This window comes from Candoia aspera, chromosome 5 (genome assembly GCF_035149785.1).
Source record: "Candoia aspera isolate rCanAsp1 chromosome 5, rCanAsp1.hap2, whole genome shotgun sequence".
Lineage (NCBI taxonomy): Eukaryota > Metazoa > Chordata > Lepidosauria > Squamata > Boidae > Candoia > Candoia aspera.
The window spans coordinates 106978675-107000426 of record NC_086157.1 but is presented as its reverse complement, the minus strand read 5'-3'; the positions used below and the strand labels follow the sequence as shown (position 1 = coordinate 107000426).

At 42.3% G+C, this 21752-nt stretch overlaps 1 protein-coding gene across 1 annotated transcript in view; it reads left to right on the top strand.

Annotated features, from left to right (window-relative positions):
* Positions 1 to 21752, top strand: part of GRM5 (glutamate metabotropic receptor 5) — a gene marked incomplete at its 5' end in the record, with an annotated part of 241551 nt that overhangs the window by 78978 nt on the left and 140821 nt on the right. Inside the window, one exon of the mRNA XM_063305907.1 lies at positions 8682 to 8931. Coding sequence (XP_063161977.1) covers positions 8682 to 8931 — 250 coding nt within the window. The remainder of the gene's footprint in view (positions 1 to 8681; positions 8932 to 21752) is intronic.

Genomic DNA, 21752 nt, shown 5'->3' with positions numbered 1-21752 from the left:
AGAGAGATAACCACTTCAGAAATCATTATATACACATTTCTCTGCAGGATAGAGAGTGAAAAAGTATGTGTCTCTGAAGCAAGCTGGTATCTCCTGTGATAGTCCATAATTCTTCTGGAGTCTTCTCCCTCCCTCAGAAGCCGTGTGCTGACATCTGACATCTACTTGTCACTTCAGATGTGTAAGCAGTTCCATAGGGACCTCACTGCCTTGTCTATTGTAATTCTGTGCAAAGCTGGAGTGTAATCAGATCCAGCTCAGCTCAGAAGGTGCCCATTAAAGAGGCAAATGTGACTTGCATTTTCTCTGGGCAATTAAGAAGAGAGGCTGTGATCCGAAGCTCGGACTAATGTGCCTTTGGAAAACACTATGCTGAAACAGTTATGAATAATGAAAAGAGCTGTAAATAACAGTGTGTTTCTGCCACTAAGTAGCTAATTTGCAAAATGGCTAGCCAACATTATTCAATTTAGCATCGGCACCCCCTTGCTGTGAATAATTGAACAGGTTCCTTTGGCTTTAGAAGTCCATGCATGTGTAGTCACCATCTCAGTAACGGTCCTTTTTAGGTTTACTCCCATCCCCAACATCATCATCATTCCAAAGTAAACCCTTGGCTGCCCATTAGGGCTACCATATCTGGGCTGCAGGTATCCAGTTGATGACTAGATGGCAGTAGATACAGGAAACCCTCAGCTACCATCTTGTCATTGTCTGTATGAATGCAGCCCAAATATGTTTTGGAGGGAACTACAGTATCTGAATTGTGAAAGAGAATAAATGCACTCAATATCACCACTGTTTTTGTTTTTTCCTGCTATGGTTGTATAGTTGTTTAGATCCCACTCCTTTTTCCTTTCAACTTAAGAGTTGAAACTCTTAGTTCTGGTGCCATTGCTTAACCCCTAAGAGACCTTTAACGCTGGTGCCATTTCCACCTACCTGTATGTACCTATATTCACAGACACACAAATGCATACACACACAATTGTGTTTTCCATGCTTTTACACATCCCATTTTTAGGGACAGCATGCATCAGAAATCTTGGAAATCATCTTTCCAAGAAATTCAAGTCCAAAATCCTGCTTCACAAGAATATTGTGTCCAATAAAAACAATTATTCCATTTTGTAAAACCAACTCTTATATACATTATTGTACCCTATTTCCACCTTGAAGCCAGTTGAAAGATGGCAGTTATTAACAAAAGCCCTACTTATTCTTTAAGTTAAGAATATTCCTCTCCCAAGCACATATCATAGTTTTAGGTTGAATGCATGTTCTAAAGAGGACTTACTATAATCATATATTCTTGCCCAGTATCAGCTCAGTGTTAGGCATGACTATTGCTAAGCCAGGGGAAGTTTAAGATAGGAATAATGAGTTGGTGGTTGTAGTTGGTGGTGGGGGTGGTTAAGGATGCATTGAGGAGGAGTAAAGACTGAGCAATATGGCAAAGTACTGCAGCAGGACTACTGGATAGAAGACGAAGGAACAAAGCTGACGATTTTCAGCAGTCTTGGCTGAAAGGTAGGAGCTTGAAGGACAGATGAAGGAAAGAAAAATGGTTATGGAGAGGAAGATAACTTGTGAAGAAGCCATTGGAACTATGAAGATCAAGTTGCATGGAAGGAGGTAAAGGATTCAATGGATTTTGATGACTGTGGAGACTGGACTGCTCTTGATTGAAGGAGGAGGTGAAGGAGAGGAAAATTGAGAACTCTGATAGAAGAAGAGAGTTTGAGCTCATCCATGCAACCTACTTGCCATGGCATGAAGATACCCCACTTACTGTTTGCTCAGCATTTATTTTTGAATGAGGATGATGATGAGGTGGTTGGTGTATATACAATTTAGCAAGGTCAGTTTGCTGGCTTATTAAAGGGATGGGAAGGTTAGTTAAGAAGTGGGGACAGTAGGAAGGCTCAGGCAGTTGTGACCCCCCAGGACAGTCCAGTGAGCTACAATGTTAGAAGTGCCTCCAAGGGCTGGAGAGGGAACACAGTCAAGCAGATTTCAGTTGTCATGGGGTATGGTTGGTCACATCCCAGACCAGTGGCTGTCCAACCTTGACTTGAAAACCTCCAGTGATGGAGCCACCATGATTTCAGGAGGGTGGCTGTGCCATTGCTTCATAGGTCTCATGATTAGGAAATTCCTCCTTATTTTGAGTTTGGACCTCTCTCTGTAAATCTTTTACCCATAAGTTCTTGTTCTGTCCTCATGAGCTATGGAAAATAAATGCTTACCCTCTTCCCTGTGATACCACTTAAGTATCTGAAGAGTGCTATCATGTCTCCCCTCAGCCTTTTCTTCTTTAGAATAAAAAAAATCCGAGTTCCTTTAACCCTTCTTCATAAGATAGGAATACATTTGGTAGGGGTTTTATAACAGGTAAATATCTGGGCTCTTCATTTTAAAACAGGGCTATGGAAAAGGAGATCTGTTTAAATAAGTTTGCTAGTCGCTTCTTTTTTTCTTCTTCTTCAGTTGAAAATTTATCAGGGAAAAATCCCTTCTCTCTGATCACTTTTCCATTTTGTACACTAACACTTGTCCTGTTACTAGGATTACTTTTGTGAAATCATCTGCCTCATGCATCGATTCATGACATTAACTAACTAAAAATGCTGGTTGGGAAGGAGATACAGAATTTGCTTGAGGGATTTCATCTGAACTCAACAGTAGAAAAAAAAATAAGCTGGAGGAAACAACACAGTGGTGACATCGTTTTTTGAGGGACAGTGTGGTTCCTCTGTCCTTGAAGGAGGTGATGGTATGTCCCCTTCTCAAGAGGCCATTCCTGAACCTCTCCATTCTGGACAACTATAGTCCAGGTTCCAATCTTCCCTTTGTGGGGAAGGTTGTGGAGAAGGTGGTAGGATGGCAGCTACAGAGGATGTTAGAGGAAACAAATTATCTGAACCTCTTTCAGTTGGTTTTCTGACCAGGGTATAGTTTGGAGGCAACACTGCTCATTTATTTTTTATTTATTTATTTATCATATTTTTTATCACTGCCCATCTCCTTCATACGGGGGACTCTGGGAGGTTCACAATAAAACAATTTAAAATTCAATAAAATCATAAATAATATCATTAATCCATAAATATCAATATCAATAAATAAATATAAAATGTAATGAGATCCAAGTAATGGCAGATCTAATACCACCCAAAGGGGAACAAGACCAGCCTCGGCAGGACTAGGGAGCCAACCAACCCCAAGCGTGGCTCTTCCTCTCCCCACTCCAGGCATGGTGTAATGATTGCCTATTCTAAAACATTATCAGACTCACAGACAGAAGTTTAAGGATATCTGATTTATTAAAGAACAGCATGCAGGATCACAAAGAAAGCTGAGAATGGTGAAAGCGCGGCAAATTCAAACTAAAAACCCTTGGTGAAAACGAAATCCCTCACCCCTTCGAATCTTCTCCAGTCCACAATCCCAGGTGCTCCTAACGGTTTCTGATGGTCTGCGGGAAAAGTCCTTGAACAGACAAAATAACCCAAACACATTCCATTCCCCTGATTCCACATGCAGAGCTTGGTACAAGGTTTCACAGCAGCAAGCCCCCAAACAGAAACACGCGTCAGCGCCATGGCATGGGAAACGTTACGATGTTTAAGATACATTGAAACAGTGAACATGACACATGGTGACAAAGCCAGGTCTTCAATCGTTTTCTGAAGTCCAAAAGAGAGGAGGCTAGCCTCACTTCCAGGGGAAGGGTGTTCCAAAGGGTGGGAGCTGCTGCAGAGAAGGCCCACCTCCTGGACCCCACCAGAGGAAGTTCTCGTGCAGACAGGGTCCTCAGCATGCCCTCTCTGCATGAGCGGGTGGGACGGGTTGATGTAACAGAGATGAGACGGTCCCTTAGGTAACCTGGACCCATGCCATGTAAGGCTTTAAAGGTGATAACCAACACCTTGAATTGGACCCGGAGGCAAACGGGCACCCAATGCAGCTTGCACAGTAACAGGGTAATATGTGCTGATCTTGAAGCACCCAAAATCGCCCACGCAGCTGCATTTTGGACCAGCTGTAGCTTCCGGATACTCTTCAAGGGTAGCCCCATGTAAAGCGCATTACAGTAGTCTATATGGGAGATGACCAGGGCATGAGTGTCCATTTGAAGGGCCTCTCACTCCAGGAAGGGGCGTAACTGGCACACAACACAAAGTTGTGCAAAGGCCCTTCTGGCCACAACTGCCACCTGCTCTTCGAGCAGGAGTCGTGAGTCCAAGAGGACCCCCAAGTTACGCACTGGGTCTGTCTGAGGCAGCGCAACCCCATCCAAGACTAAAGATGGCAAATTCCTCAGAGCAGAGGGGCTGTTAACCCACAGCCACTCCATCTTACCAGGGTTCAGCTGAAGCCTGTTGTTCCCCATCCAGGCCCCCACAGCACCCAGGCACCTGGAGAGGGCAGTCATAGCATCACTTACTTTCCCTGGGATGGAGATGTATAACTGAGCATCATCAGCATATTGATGATACCTCATCCCATGGAGATGGATGATCTCACCCAGCCGTTTCATGTAGATGTTAAAAAGGAGAGGAGAGAGTACCGACCCCTGCAGCACCCCACAAAGGAGGGGCCGTGAGCCCGATCTCTCCTCCCCTATTAACACTGACTGGGACCAGCCCTGGAGGAAGGAGGTGAACCAGCGTAAGACTACGCCACCCACCCCCAACTCCCTGAGCCAACCCAAAAGGATACCATGGTCAATGGTACTGAAAGCCGCTGAGAGGTCAAGGAGAGCAAGGATGGATGCACTGCCTGCATCCCGCTCCCACCAGAGATCATTCATAAGTGTATCCAGTGCTGTTTCTGTCCCATATCTGGGCCTGAAACCTTCCTGAAAGATGATTTTCTGGGTCCCCTTTCCCCAACGGGGATCGGGTGATCCTAAACAGGGCCACTGGGTGGCATTCTGTGGATGCAATAAGAGCAGAGAAATACTGGCGCTTCGCTGCTCTTACCGCCACAAGGTAGGCCTTAATAGCGGCTCTAGCTTGTGTCTAGTCAGGTTTGGTCTTTGTCTTTCTCCAGTAGTGCTCTAGGCATCTCTTAATCCTCTTCAGAACCCTCAGCTCCTCTGTGAACCATGGGGAGTGTTGGGTTCGATAGGATAAGAGAGGCCACACAGGCGCGATCCTATCCAAGGCCCCGGCCGTCTCCCTATTCCAGGCAGCAGCCAGGGCCTCCACTGGACTGTGCAGCAGATCCTCTGGTATAACCACCAGCTCCCTCTGAAACTTCATTGGGTCCATCAGTCGCCTGGGGCGGACTGATTGAATAGGTCCTGCCTCCCTGTGGGTGGAGGGGGGTGGCATATGAGAATCCCAAGGTCACCAGGGTGTGATCTGACCATGACAATGGGGAAAGATGTAATTCTCCCCTCAGATCACCTTGCCACTGCTCTGACAAGAAAACTAAGTCTGGTGTGAGGCCACTGTCTTGAGTCGGGTCCTGAATAACCGCCGAGCTGCCTCCGGGGCCTGCCCCAGGGACTTCAAATTGAAGTCCCCCAGAACCATAAGCCTGGGGAACTCCACCACCAACCCTGAGACTGCCTCCAGCAGCTCAGGCAGGGAGGCTGGTACAGCAGCAACATTCCCAACTGCTCTCAGGCACCCAACTTGAAAAACAGGGTCTCACAACCAGCTACTTGTGGAGCAGCACCCCTGAAGGCCACTAGAGAGTTTCTGATGACAAAAGTCATGCTTGTTGATGACTTTACCAGAATGGGGTTAGTGCATCCATCCTTGTGCATCTTGATCTCTCAGTGGCTTTTGATATCATCAACCATGGTATCCTTCTGGACTAGCTGCAGGGTTGGGAGTGGGATGCACTGTGTTGCCATGGTTTGCATTCTTCCTCAGTGGTTGTTCCCAGTTGGTGTTGAAGGGAGGGGAGAGATCATGCCCATGGCCCCTCACCTGGGGGAGTGCCTCAGGGGTCGATGCTCTCTCCCCTCCTGTTTAACATCTACATGGAACCATTGGGTGCAGTCATCCATTGGTCCAGGGTCCAGTATTAGCAATATACTGATGATACCCAGGTCTATATCTCAACCCCAGGCTGTGCGGGTGAAGCTATCAATGTACTAACCCAACATTTGGAGGCTATTCAGGTCTGGATGAAAATGAACAGACTTTAGCTCAATCCTGTCAAGACTGAGTGGCTGTGGCTGTCTGGCAACCTAGGTCAGGGACATTTCCATTGTTGGTGTTGAATGGGGTTGTACTTCCCTATTTGAGGCTGGTATGCAACTTAGTTAGTTAGTTAGTTAGTTAGTTAGTTAGTTAGTTAGTTAGTAAATTTATAGGCTGCCCATCTCATATCTCATATACATGACTCTGGGTGGCTCACAATTAAAACAGAATAAAAACAATAAAAACAACCAGGATTAAAAACAACAAAAATGAAATAAAAATAGCAGCTGAGAAGACTCTTAAACACTCCATGACACAGGCTCTCTCATATTGTCAGAAACTATGAGGGGGCCCTTCATGTTGGTAGTGGGCAAGGGCAAGACCAAACCCAAAGGTGGGTTGATTTGAAGTCAAAATGAATGAATAACTTTTGTCACTCCTTTCTTCATCCTTCTTCCAATCAATTTCTCACTCAAACAAATGTCCGTTCATGGAAACACACACCAGAGCCCCAGTTTACCCATCATCTTTGCAAATCTAGACTGTCTGAATTAAAGAAGGCTATTCTCTACAATGAACTGGTGAAATATGACCACTTTCTAATCTGGCCATATGTGAGAGTCAAACTAGGCAGTCTTCTTGGCTGTAGCTACCATGAGCCTTTTGTGTGTTAGATTTGTCTTACAAACTTTTGACAACCCAGCTAACTATATGTGGGAGAGTACTTCCAGGATCGCCACAAAAGTAACAGAAATGGCCATTCTTTTCCCTCTCTGCCATGAAAAATTCTCATTATTCCCTCCCATATAACTGCCATTAAATATGCATGTTCATGTTCTCTCACAAATTCTTCCTCGCCATCAGGAGAATTTGTATGAAAAATTAATTAGGGAAGGGTTATTCATGAGAAATGTTTTTGGATAGATATCCGTGTTTGCAAAGTTGTGCAAAGTTTTCTTCCATTTCCCTGGACACCTGTATCCTCAGTGCAGTGCACCATATTCCCAAATGGTGGAGTTGATTTACTTTTGACTTTGTCCAAATAAACAGTTTTCAAATAATTCTTCTTTGAATTCCGAATAAAATAAAACTTCCATTCCGAATAAAATAAAACTTCATTATTTCATAAAGAGTGCCTCACATCTTATACAAAGCATACACATTTTCTTCACAGTGTACAAAAACAACTGCTTCAAATTATTTGGCATACTGTTTCATCTAACCCCCTGCTGTCAAAATAACCCAATTCATGCAATCTTAAAATGTGTAAACCACCACACTTAGTTACCAATAATAGTCCACATCTCAGTGGGACCAATGGCTTAAGTCTCTGGTTACCATCTCTGGTTAAAAGTCATGCCTGGATATAACAGACTGTCATGTTACAATAAAGCTGATACAATCTGCATCTGGCCAAGCTTATAACATATCCTTTCATTGGCAAGAAATCCCAAATTCCTTGAAAAGTAGCCTCTGAGATACATATTTATAATATTTGGGTAAAGAATAGTTTTTCCTGACAGGCCTGGTTCTTCCTTCTCTATTCTTCTTTCTACTGACAGCTCAAATTAATTTTCTGCTAAAGATCAGAGATTTATGTCCAGCTTCAAAGATGGGCTGATGAAAGAGTATGGTTGCTCAGGCATGGTCCCAGGGACGGTAGGAATTCAAATTAAATGTAACCACCTGTCATGAGTACTGATGGCGAGCAGGAGGGGGCCTCTATCCAGGGGGGAAAACACATGCATAGTACTGAGGAATTAAGCAGCCATTCAAAGAGACACAGACCGGACCTGTCTTAGTCTTTGGGGTTTATATGTCTGGGTTTTTCCCACGCTTCTTCAGTTTGTTAGGATTCTGTTTAATGTAGCAGTAATAAACACTAGAGACCTACTCCTCGTCTCAGCATGATTCCTGACTGTTAGGACACCACCATTCTCAGGATCATTATTATATGTATAGTTCACTATGGTAACCATTATCTGTCTGGTAAGCAAAAGTGTATGATGGTGTTTTAAACTTTTCAGGTTCAAGTTGAACTTGACTCCTGGCCGCTACATAAATGTAACCACACGATTTTCTTGGCAGCCATATGAAAGTGATTTAACACTGCCATGATCCAGGATGATGTTTTAACTTCCAATCTGGCAATCTGACTTCCAATCTGGATTTCCTGGTGGTATCTCATATTTGTACCAAGGAGCTCTGACCCTGCTTAGCTTGTTGAGACCAGACAAGGTCATATTGAGTGGATACTTACTGGAATACAACAAATGTAAAAATTAATATAACGATAAAAGTCTTCAGAACATCATGGTGAGAGCAACAAACTGAATGTTCTCTTAATAGGTGAGAAACTGAAGCTAAGACCCAAATGCTTGGTCAATAACATCTGATAAACATTTCTTCAGCTCAGATCACCTGGTTTGTAGACTTTAGATGTCATATCGTTGCCTATATGAGCAATTCCCAAGAATCTTATTGCTAATATCTTTGCGTATCTTGGTTCTTGCTCAGGAAATTATGGCGAAAGTGGGATGGAAGCCTTCAAAGACATGTCAGCTAAAGAAGGGATCTGCATTGCCCATTCCTACAAGATCTACAGCAATGCTGGGGAGCAGAGTTTTGATAAGTTGTTGGAAAAGCTAAGAAGCCATTTACCCAAAGCAAGAGTTGTGGTGTGTTTCTGCGAAGGCATGACAGTACGAGGACTGTTGATGGCAATGAGACGCTTGGGGCTGGCCAATGAATTTTTGCTGCTGGGCAGGTGAGTAAATCTATCAATAATTGTTACCTTATTCTTATAAACAGAATAAATCCTTCAGTATTTAAATCTGAGCTGCAACCTGGATAAAGAAATCTTGGTTGATTAACAGCAGGAGGTTAACCCCATTAATCCAATATTTTCTCAGTGGCACGGGAATTCAGAACTGAAAAGTAGGCTTTCTTGGTTTTTCAAAACTGCACCAAAGTATTGTAACAAGCAAACAATTATCATCTAAAACAGACTTATTCTGTCTTGTGTGGAAGGGAAAAGATTGGGATGCCTCTTTTTCACTTAGGCATGTCACCTCACATGCCATTTTTATAATTGTTTTTATTTTTTTAATTAAAACATTAAATTGGCTGTTTAATTAATTAGGGAGAAACTTTTTAATCCATCAGAAGGGGGCTGAACAATTACTGTAACTGATTAACCCTTTAAAACTTGCATTAGTTTAATCCAGTGACATAGGGGGACAGCATCATTGGAATGTGGAAAACACAAGTGGAATCATTTACTTGGATCCAGAAAACAGGCTGAAAGATTTCTGCTTAGAAAGAGAGCTTGTGCCCCCACCCCCAAAGGCTGTTGAACTTGAACCTGTAGTTCCTCTCACTACTGGCTGTGCTGGATGGGATTTTGAGAGTTGCAATTCAGCAAAATATGGAGGGTCCCATTCAGTGATTTCAATGCACGTGTCCTACTTCTATTGTTTTCTGGGTCTTTTAGGTAGTGATGGGATAATATTGGAAAATGTATGCACAATTACAATGTCTTCTCCTTTCAGACAGCCTTTTCTCTTCACAGATGCATAGAACTAATGAAAACACAATATATTTGCAATCCAATTAAACTCTAATGTATTTTTTCACCGGTTTCCTTTAGTTTGAATGCAAAAACTTGCTTTTAATTTTTTCCCATCAAAACAGAAGAAGATAATATCGATGTTCATGGATGGAGTGTAGAACACTTAAGTTTCCCTTAGTTTCTAGGCTTTGTGAGGTTCTGCCTTTCATTGCACAATTTCTAAATATCCTGATTTCAATAGTTTGCAGTGCAGCATGTGGGAATCCAGTCCTTGCCTTTCATGTTGCATTAAGGCTATCAAGCCTTAAGGATGTTAATTTATTTGAGCATGACATGTTATATGAGCAGAGAAGTTGTTTTCTTAACCTTGAAGTAATGTTAGGATGTGAACCCACTATACAGATCTCAACACATGCCACTCTAAAATATGTATTTATGATGAGGCTAACTTTTGTGTGTTTTGGAAGAGAATGGATAATAAATTGATCAGCATTTACTGGCCTTCCTGGAAAGATTTGGATTCCTCTTGTAAGACTTACAGACATGTAGGTTCCAGTTTATATGATACAATAAGGTATTGTGCACAACTTAATGTTTAAGAAGGTAGATGTTGACTGGAAAGGCAGTCTTCATCCACATTATGCAGACTGAATGAACATGATGTTGTAAGTAGGTAGTATTTAGCTCTCCTCCTCCAAAAGAGAGGAGAAACTATTTTACTTTTAATAAGAATGAGATGATTTGTGTGTTTTATTGCTCTGTTTGATTTAGTTAGCAGTGTCAATGCTAATTAGGGTCTGCCACCATGGAGATAGCTCTGTCCTTCTTTCTAGAATGAGTGAGACAATAAGCAGAGTGCTCCAGTGAGTTTGCCAGAATAAAGGTTCCCAGTAAACAACGTGATGGGTCCATTGTTTACTGGGAACTTTGATGAAATCTAGTGGCAAAGACAAAAAGAAATAGCAGACTGATCACACTAAAGCTGAACAATCCAGCTGCTTGTATTTATGTCGCTTTGGCATGTGTTCACAAATGTATATGGCTGTAAATGTTTTAGTGGTGAAAAACTTATTTTAGGGTTTGCAATTTAGATGTGCTTATCACCTTAATATAAACATGACTGATATTCATGGTACCCAGGTGGGTACAGATTTCCAATGGTCCTGAGAACATTTCCCATAGTGCCCATCAGTCTCCCTATGCCACCTGGTTTTATTTTCTGGAAGGTGTTTTTAGCTTCTTTTAATTAAAATGAAATAGGTAGTATGTTGCAAAGCAAAATCACTGGCTTCAAATGTAATTTCTAAGTACAGTGAAACTTTGAATTAATTGACCATTTGGGGGAAAAAAGATCTCTGTTAAATGTAAATGCCTGTTTAATCTGCATTAAATGTAATTGATGTAATTTACATATTTGTTATTGGTGGAATTATGCACAGTATGTAAATTGATGCAAATAATGTAAAAACATCATGGACATCATTACTTGAATGGCATAAATCTCATTAACTGTCTCAACTTCAGAAAAAAAGAGACTGGTCCATAATTTCAGGGGCGAAGTTTGTTAAATCAAAGTTTCACTCTTTGGATGCCTCACATAGACCCCAGACCTTTGTATGTGTAGATTCCTATTTGGGAAAGATAAGATGAGGTTATAGAAAGTATCCTGAGAGGCTAGGGGTGGTAGTAGAAAACACTGCCCTCAATTTGCATTCTATTAATAGAAGTTTTGTGGTTGGTTATAACCACCATGGTGGCCATTTTGGGAAAGTGCTACAAGATGTTCTCAAAATTCCAATATGCCCTCTAGCCCCAAAAAGATTGGGCTGATTATGAAATACTATGATACAGAGATATAAAATAACATATGGCTGATATACAGATGGATTTTTCTTCCCCTTTCCCCAAAAGCTAGAACTTAAGGTCATTCACCGCAACTGATGGGCAACTAATTTGTGCTAAACAAAAGAAAGGCATAATTAGATTTATAGAAAGTAGTCTGCGGAAGATGTGCTGATGATCACCAGCTTAGATGGCATTGAAGGTATCAGACTTCACAGCAGGCATGGCAATACATCTCGACACTCCTGACAGTCAGCCCCATATTTAGGAATTTGCTTGTGGTAGAAGTTACTCAGATACAACACAAAGTTGTTTTCCCAAAGACAAGAATTATTTATTTATTTATTTATTTCTCAAACTTACATGCTGCCCAACTACCAATGACTCTTGTCAATGCACAGTAGCATGTCATATACTTCAGAACCCAAAAAGAAGATATATATTTCAGAACCCAGAAATCAAGCCACCTATATCTGTATCAATAGCAATATCTGCTCCAGAGTTTTAATTCTTGACCGTTTTCCTGCCTATTTTTGAGTCAAAAGGTGTTGAGTTATTCCTTGAGAGTCAGAAGCATCTGCTCAGAGTTTATTAAGAATTCTGTCTAGTCTAAGAGTCACTATTTCTCACCTCACCAACTTCAGCTATTAAACCAGTAGGTTCAGACATAGAGATGAAGACAGATTTTATCCAGTGGATATAAAGCATCTGATATATTATTTTATCAGCATACCCATTTTCCAAATCTGGATATCAGCAGGCTTAGGGGAACCCTACAGTTTGCAGAACTGATAACCAATTAGATAGAGCTTTCATGTGCCCCCAAATAACGATAGATGAAAAGCAGTCATGGAGAAAAATTATCACTCTCATGTCTTCCTAGAACTGTTAGGTAAATTCACAGTGGTAGATAATAGGAAGTGGAAGAAGGCAGATCTTTGATTCAGTCCAGCAGAGTTCTCTGTGTTTTTAAGTTGCAAACAGCAATTCACCAATTTGTCTCTGGCAGAGAATAGTGGCCTTCAGGCATCCAACCAAAGAATGCTTCTTCTTCTTTTTTTTTTTCATTTTAGCCATGAGTGAAACCAAGGACATAAAGATGAAGGGAGCAAAGATTCTTACTTTCTGTTGTGAGTCTTTGACTCCTGTTGATGTTATTGTATGATGTTTTATGGTTGTATGATGTTTTATGGTTAAAAAACTATAAGCAGTCACATTTCTGAAGGCTTTGCTTTGTCCTCCATGCTCCTCTGAGTTAATAATATATCTGCTCTGCTGTCTTTTGAAGAACAGTGCCAAGGGCTATCTGAAAATCTATTTTATTCTGTACCAGAAAGATAACTAGAATGTGGCTTTGACACAATCAGTTGATAGGACAGTGAAGTGGAACCCCAGAATTATAGAGGAAATCATCAGTCAGCATCAGCATCACCACCACCACAACCATCATCAGGAAGCTTTGCTTATATAGCTGTTTCATACCTGAGCCAAAAAATTACATGTCTCACTAATCATCTGGTAGCTGAACATTTCTTATGCATTGGAGACAGGAGTATGTTTTCCACCATAATTAAAGACCAGAAGATGATCTAGGAAAGAGGTGAGCAACATTTTGGTGGCCAAGTATCTCATTTAATGGTGTCGAGGGTAGGCAAGAGTGGTAGTAGGCAGTGCAATGATGTGAAGAAGGAGTCATACAGCAAGGAACAAGACCCTGCCTCCTGGGTTTTACAGTTAGAGGTGTGTATACATATGCATCTTCAGCAAAGGATCGTTACCTTGTCGTGGTGCTGGAGCTTGAGCACCTCAGTGATGCCATGAGCTAAACCGTGAAGGGCCACCCAAGATGGGAAGGTCATGACAGAGAGGTCAGACTAAGTGCGATCCCTGGGGAAGGTAATGGCAATCCACTCCAGTATTCTTGCCGTGAAAACTAAATGGATCAGTACAACCAGAGATATGTCGGTATACCATCGGAAGATGAGACCCCCAGGTCGGAAGATGGTCAAAATGCTACTGGGGTGGGACAGAGGATGCGTTCAACTAGCCCCAGACGTGATGACGCAGCTAGCTCAAAGCCAAAAGGACGGCTAGCAGCCGACGGTGCTGGTGGTGAACGACGAATCCAATGTTCTAAGGATCAACACACCATTGGAACCTGGAATGTAAGATCTATGAGCCAGGGCAAATTGGATGCGGTTATTGGTGAGATGTCAAGATTAAAGATAGACATTTTGGGCGTCAGTGAACTGAAATGGACTGGAATGGGCCACTCCACATCAAATGACCACCAGATCTACTACTGCGGACAAGAGGACCACAGAAGAAATTGAGTAGCCTTCATAATTAATCGTAAAGTGGCTAAAGCAGTGCTTGGATTCAATCCAAAAAATGACAGAATGATCTCAATTCAAATTCAGGCCAAGCCATCTAACATCACAGTGATCCAAATATACGCCCCAACCACAGATGCTGAAGAAGCTGAAGTAGAGCAGTTCTGTGAGGATCTGCAGCACCTACTGGACAACATGCCTAAAAGAGATGTTATTTTCATCACAGGAGACTGGAATGGTAAGGTGGGCAGTCAAATGACACCTAGAATTACAGGTAAGCATGGCCTGGGAGAACAAAATGAAGCAGGACATAGGCTGATAAAATTTTGCCAAGGCAACTCACTCTGCATAACAAACACTCTCTTCCAACAACCTAAGAGACGGCTTTATACATGGACTTCCCCAGATGGACAACACCGAAACCAGATTGACTACATCCTTTGCAGCCAAAGGTGGAGGACAACTATACAGTCAGTAAAAACAAGACCTGGAGCTGACTGTAGTTCAGATCACGAACTTCTTCTTGCACAATTTAGGATCAGACTAAAGAGATTAGGGAAGACCCACAGATCAGCTAGATATGAGCTCACTAATATTCCTAAGGAATATGCAGTGGAGGTGAAGAATAGATTTAAGGGACTGGACTTAGTAGATAGGGTCCCGGAAGAACTATGGACAGAAGTTCGCAACATTGTGCAAGAGGTGGCAACAAAATACATCCCAAAGAAAGAGAAAACCAAGAAGGCCAAATGGCTGTCTGCTGAGACACTAGAAGTAGCCCAAGAAAGAAGGAAAGCAAAAGGCAACAGTGATAGGGGGAGATATGCCCAATTAAATGCAAAATTCCAGAGGTTAGCCAGAAGAGATAAGGAATTATTTTTAAACAAGCAATGCGCGGAAGTGGAAGAAGACAATAGAATAGGAAGGACAAGAGACCTCTTCCAGAAAATTAAAAACATCGGAGGTAAATTCCAGGCAAAAATGGGTATGATCAAAAAGAAAGATGGCAAGGACCTAACAGAAGAAGAAGAGATCAAGAAAAGGTGGCAAGAATATACAGAAGACCTGTATAGGAAGGATAACAATATCGGGGATAGCTTTGACGGTGTGGTCAGTGAGCTAGAGCCAGACATCCTGAAGAGTGAGGTTGAATGGGCCTTAAGAAGCATTGCTAAAAACAAGGCAGCAGGAGACGACAGCATCCCAGGTGAACTGTTCAAAATCTTGCAAGATGATGCTGTCAAGGTAATGCATGCTATATGCCAGCAAATTTGGAAAACACAAGAATGGCCATCAGACTGGAAAAAATCAACTTATATCCCCATACCAAAAAAGGGAAACACTAAAGAATGTTCAAACTATCAAACAGTGGCACTCATTTCACATGCCAGTAAGGTAATGCTCAAGATCCTGCAAGGTAGACTTCAGCAATTCATGGAGCGAGAATTGCCAGATGTACAAGCTGGGTTTAGAAAAGGCAGAGGAACTAGGGACCAAATTGCCAATATCCGCTGGATAATGGAAAAAGCCAGGGAGTTTCAGAAAAACATCTATTTCTGTTTATTGACTATTCTAAAGCCTTTGACTGTGTGGACCATAACAAATTGTGGCAAGTTCTTAGTGGTATGGGGATACCAAGTCATCTTGTATGCCTCCTGAAGAATCTGTATAACGACCAAGTAGCAACAGTAAGAACAGACCACGGAACAACGGACTGGTTTAAGATTGGGAAAGGAATATGGCAGAGCTGTATACTCTCACCCTACCTATTCAACTTGTATGCAGAACACATCATGCAACATGCTGGGCTTGAGGAATCCAAGGAGTTAAAATTGCTGGAAGAAACATTAACAATCTCAGATATGCAGATGATACCACTTCGATGGCTGAAAGTGAAGAGGAACTGAGCAGCCTTATGATGAAGGTGAAAGAAGAAAGTGCAAAAGCTGGCTTGCAGCTCAACCTCAAAAAAACCAAGATTATGGCAACCAGCTTGATTGATAACTGGCAAATAGAGGGAGAAAATGTAGAAGCAGTGAAAGACTTTGTATTTCTAGGTGCGAAGATTACTGCAGATGCTGACTGCAGTCAGGAAATCAGAAGACACTTAATCCTTGGGAGAAGAGCAATGACCAATCTCAATAAAATAGATAAGAGCAGAGACATCACACTGACAACAAAGGTCCGCATAGTTAAAGCAATGGTGTTCCCCGTAGTAACATATGGCTGCGAGAGCTGGACCATAAGGAAGGCTGAGAGAAGGAAGATTGATGCTTTTGAACTGTGGTGTTGGAGGAAAATTCTGAGAGTGCCTTGGACTGCAAGAAGATCCAACCAGTCCATCCTCCAGGAAATAAAGCCAGACTGCTCACTTGAGGGAATGATATTAAAGGCAAAACTGAAATACTTTGGCCACATAATGAGAAGACAGGACACCCTGGAGAAGATGCTGATGCTAGGGAGAGTGGAAGGCAAAAGGAAGAGGGGCCGACCAAGGGCAAGATGGATGGATGATATTCTAGAGGTGACGGACTTGTCCCTGGGGGAGCTGGGGGTGTTGACGACCGACAGGAAGCTCTGGCGTGGGCTGGTCCATGAAGTCACGAAGAGTCAGAAGCGACTGAACGAATAAACAACAAAAAATACATATGCCTATATATATGTATGTGTGTATGTATATGTTTGTTTCTATGTATATGTGTATGTGTAAGTACTGTATATATATATGTATGTGTATGTGTGCATGCATGTGTGTATGTATATGTATATGTACAGGTAATCCTCGCTTATCAGCTACTTGTTCAGTGACTGAAGTTTTGATGGCGCTGGAAAAGGAGACTTACAACTGGTCCTCGAAGTTGAGGTTGTTGCAGTGTCTCCGTGGTCATGTGATCACAATTTGGGTGCTTGGTAACTGACTCACATTTACTATGGTCACAGTGTCCCATGGTCATGTGATTCCCATTTGTGACCTTCACAGTTGGCTTCCTACAAGCAAAGTTGACGGGGAAGCTGGCAGGAAGTCACAAGCTGTGGCTGCGCAGTGACATGCTTAAAGACCCACAGTGATTCACTTAATGACCGCAGCTGGAACTGACTGAACTGATGTCATAAGTCAGTGCAGTCATGTGACATCATGCTTAATTACCATGCCGCTTAGCAATGGAGTTGCCGCTCCTAATTGTGCTCGGTAAATGAGGACTACCTGTATATTAACCTTTAAATTATCAGTTAAATATTAATCTTGGTGATGCTGTGTAGTACTTACAGCTGGTTGTACTGTGTAATACTATACAGCTATGTGTATATTTCTGTTAGGCTTGTGGGGGGGGGTTAGACGTTTGGTAGGGGAGGGTTATTTGTGCCTTCAAGTCAAAAATAAATCCATAGTTTTCTTGGAAAAGGTTTTTCAGAAGTGGTTTGCCATTGCCTCCTTCCTAGGGCTGAGAAAGAATGACTGGCCCAAGGTCACCCAGCTGGCTTTGCGCCTAAGGCAGGACTAGAACTCCCAGTCTCTCGGTTTCTAGCCTGATGCCTTAACCACTGCACCAAACTAGCTCTCAGGCCTAGGTTTAAGGTAAGGATTATTAATTTTTCACCAAAGCTAAATATTTTAGATGCACACTATAGTTTCGTATTCAATGTGCAGTATTGTTTTGGGGGATTATGTTGCCAGATTTTGGCATCTGTCCTCAAAGGAGGGTCTACCCAAGAATATTTGAGAGCGACATGCAAAATTCAGATGTCACCATGAGTTTGTCATGCTTCCTGAAGCCCTTCTAGGGTAAAAGTAATAACTAAAAAGTGTGCCTTCCCACATACCCAAAGTATGTTTACGTTTATTATTTGTCAGTGCTCCTCGCTGAAATTTAAAAAATTAAATGTAATCCCAATGTGGGGGTCAACTGCCTGATCCTGCTGTATGTTGGAAGACTACAGTGAGTAATTGCCAGTATAGTTTGCACACCCCGTACATTCCCTGTCAATCTCTCAACCCTAATCATATCAGAACAAGCCGCACACCATTCAGTCCAGCTAGCAAATAATAGAACTTGATGTTTATTTATTAAACATCAGCAAACATCAAAAACTGTTAACTGTCAAAAATGAGACAAACGATAGGCAAAGGAAGGAGGGAGAGAGAGGAATAAACATGAACAGAAAGGAGGACACCAGATGATCCTTCCTCTATTCTGCACCATGAAAGAAACATTGGGTGGATAGGGATGATGTATCCAACAATTTGTAGAGGTGTTGTGTGGGAGGGTACTGTTGGTGTTAGGTGCCATAAACATTTTAACAGGCCAAGGTTTGGATTACCCGGTCATAGCTGCCATCCTGTAATGGTACGTGGGAATGACCTTGGGAGACAGGGGGAAGTGATGCTGCCTAGGGAATGATCAGGTAAGGGAGGGCATTGTCATGAGCACTGATGGTGAGCAGGAGGGGGCCCCTATCCAGGGGGAAAACACATGCGTAGTAGCAAGAATATGAGCCATCATTCAAAGAGACATAGAGCAGACCTGCCTTGACTTTTGGGGTTTATCTGTATGGGTTTTCTCACGCTTCTTCAGTTGGTTAGGCTTTTCTGTCGAATGTAGCCGTAATAAAACACTAGAGACTTATTCCTCGTCTCAGCGTGGTTCCTGCCTGTTAGGACAGGCATAGCCCACAGCTGCATAGAGGGAGGAGCAAAAGGCTCAGAAGGGACCCTCCCTAGCTTCTCAGGCTGTAAAAGAGACGGTGGGAGATTTGTACTTTCAGACATGCAAGATTCTGTTAATGTAGCCTTACAATAAAGTAGAATTAGCTCATCTGGTTGTCTTTCCTGTCTGGTCTACCTGGGAAGCCTGACATATCCTGACATTTGTGACACCCCTGTGGGTGCCCCTAATGTTCTACGCCCAGACCATTGAGGAGAATTCAAAATGGCATCCGGGCTGCCAACATGGTTGTTAAACGGAGTTTGCAAGAAAAACAGAGGGCTGTTTGTGAGCTCCATTCTTGCAAGGCCATTAGAAAAGATTTCTGCCAGGTGAAATGCTTCCTTCCATTTCTCTGTCCACAAACAGAGTGACTTTTGAAAAGCCAGATATATTTCTGGGCTGGGCTGACCTCCCCATGTCTGTTCTGGTATTATCCCATATTTTAGAGTTCGTTGAACTTATTTTTTTAACCGCGTTATACTTCGGACAGTTTTTAGTATATTGGAAATGCTTTTAAAGGTGAAAAAGCAGGTGAGAATATTTTATACAGGAATCTTATTATTTTCCATCCTCATTATGAATTATTAAGCTATGCCAACTCACCGTGGCTTACAACCACCTGCCAAAAAGCCATAAAATACCCACAGTTTTTAAAAAAGGGACAGTGCAGGTTCATAAACAAAAATGAAAAATAACAAGCAGTGCATTGTTAATAATTAAACAGATAAACAAGCATCCAAACTTCAGTAGCAAAGAGTAATTCCCTGAGGGCTCTCTGGGAAAGTTTAGCCTGGAAGGCTGTTGCTGATCATGCCGGCCTAACTACTAGAATAAATATAAATATTTGGGCTCAGCTCTGGGTTTTAACACTGCTTCAAAGCTGCTCTGCTATAGAAAGGCAGAAGGCAGACTGAAAGCTGGGCAAATTGGATGCTCAGCTCCACCCAAAATTCTATTCTGAATTCAGGGAAAGGAAAGAAATATCATTTCTCTGAACCAGTGTTTGCCAACCTTGACAACTTTAAGTTGTGTGGACTTCAACTCCCAGAATTCCCCAGGCAGCAAGGCTGCCTGGGGAATTCTGGGAGTTGAAGTCCACACATCTTAAAGTTGCCAAAGTTGGCAAACACTGGCCTAGACAACCAACAGAGATAGGAAGAGACCTTGCCTGCAAAGGTCAGGTGACACGTCTACACTCATATCCCAAACCCCTTGTAGAATCACTCTTCTGAGAGTAACATTCACACATGCACATATATACAGCCTACCTTTTGAAGGGGATAAAAAGTTGTACAAACACCAGGCATCCAATTCAATCCAGCATTACTACTTTTTGTGAATCTGTCAGATTGCCAGAAGATACAGCATATCTTCCCTTAAGTTCTCTTAAGAGCAGAAAAAAAAATACAGCTATTATATTATGTCACACCCTCATGTACAGGGTTTTACATGTTTTCCACCCAAAGTTCTCTACCAGACATTATTCTATAGGGTTAGCCAGATGGTATTCTATAGCAGTGTTTTTCAAACTCTGCAACTTTAAGATGTGTGGACTTCAACTCCCAGAATTCCTGAGCCAGCAGGGCTGGATAGGGAATTCTGGGAGTTGGAGCCTACACATCTTAATGTTGCCAAGGTTAAAAAACACTGTTCTATAGAGTTCCATCTGGCTATCTACATCTGATGAGTCCCCAATAGGATGAAACCAGTCATGTAATGCCTGCTTCCAGTAGTACCAGTAGTACTAGTAGTCACCCAGAATATACACTGTGTAGTAGAGAGCCAGTTTGGTGTAGCGGTTGAAGGTACCAGGCTAGAAACCGGGAGACTGTGAGTTCTAGTCCCATCTTAGACACAAAGCCAGCTGGGTGACCTTGTGCCTGTCACTCTCTCTCAGTCCTAGGAAGGAGGCAATGCCAAGAACCTTGCCAAGAAAACTGCCATTGCCAGGAGTCAACACTGACTCGAAGGCACAATAAATTGGTAAGGTAAGGTAAGGTAAGGTAAGGTATATAAAGAGAGTGGTTTCTGTGACATATACTTGACTCTTCAGGAGGGAAGAGAGAGGAACTGCTCCAGCTTCATACACAGCTTGGTACAGAATTGGGCTTTTGCAGCCTCACTTGACATCCACACGTAGGATCAGCTGCTTTGCAAAAATTGCCATACAGTGCAAGGCTGAATACAGGAGCTGGGCGTGCATCCAGTGGCTTTATGACCATTGCTTGAGGGCAGGCTGGAAAAGTGTTCCCTCAAACCCTCCTCATTAAATTAAAACTGCAGATAAGAAAATACAGAACTGGAAGAACATTACCGTTTTATATCAGGAAATATAAATTGGATGGTCTTGTTTGTTTGTTTCTGAATTTCTTCTGTGCTTGGGGAAAAGCAAGGGACTTAAGTGGAGAGTACATGATGAAACTCGAAAGCAAGTTGCTTTCTACTGATGTGCGTGGAGTTATTGAGAAAGAAGCAAAAGTCACACTTCCTTTGCACCACTGAAAGACAGAGACAGCTTGATATTGTTTGTCTCCTTGAAAGCAAGCATTAGAGACAGAGAAGAAAAAAGGAAGATGGGCATAGTTTCTTTTTTAGGAAGGATCTTGCCTTTCGTCATATGAATTGCCAGGCACTTCTGGTTCCTATAGCATTCTCAGACACACTGTTGGATGCTTTGTGGAATCAATACCCCAGCAATGTAGAACATACAAGCGTGCCTGAAGGAAACAAAGACAGACTTACAGACTTACAAAGACAGGTTTGAGGCACAATACAGCTATATTGTAGACCCTCTCCTCAGACAGTTGGCCTTCATATGAAACATAATTCCTCAATCTTAGTTTTGTTATTTTTTCCCCCCCTCCCTGTGTTTTTTCTGTACATTTATCTCACAGATTTTTCATCATGCAAGATCACTGCAGCTGGTGCTGGGCTGCAATGCAAATATCATAGCTTAGTGATACGGACTGAGCCCTACCCCAGTCCTAATTCTTGAGCCTCATTACTTGCACCAGTTTGATTCCATGGCAATCCAACATGTTCATTTATTTTTATGCTCCAACCTCAGGCTTGGGGGAATCTAGTGTGTGTGTGTGTGTGTGTGTGTGTGTCTGTGTGTGTGTGTGTCTGTGTGTGT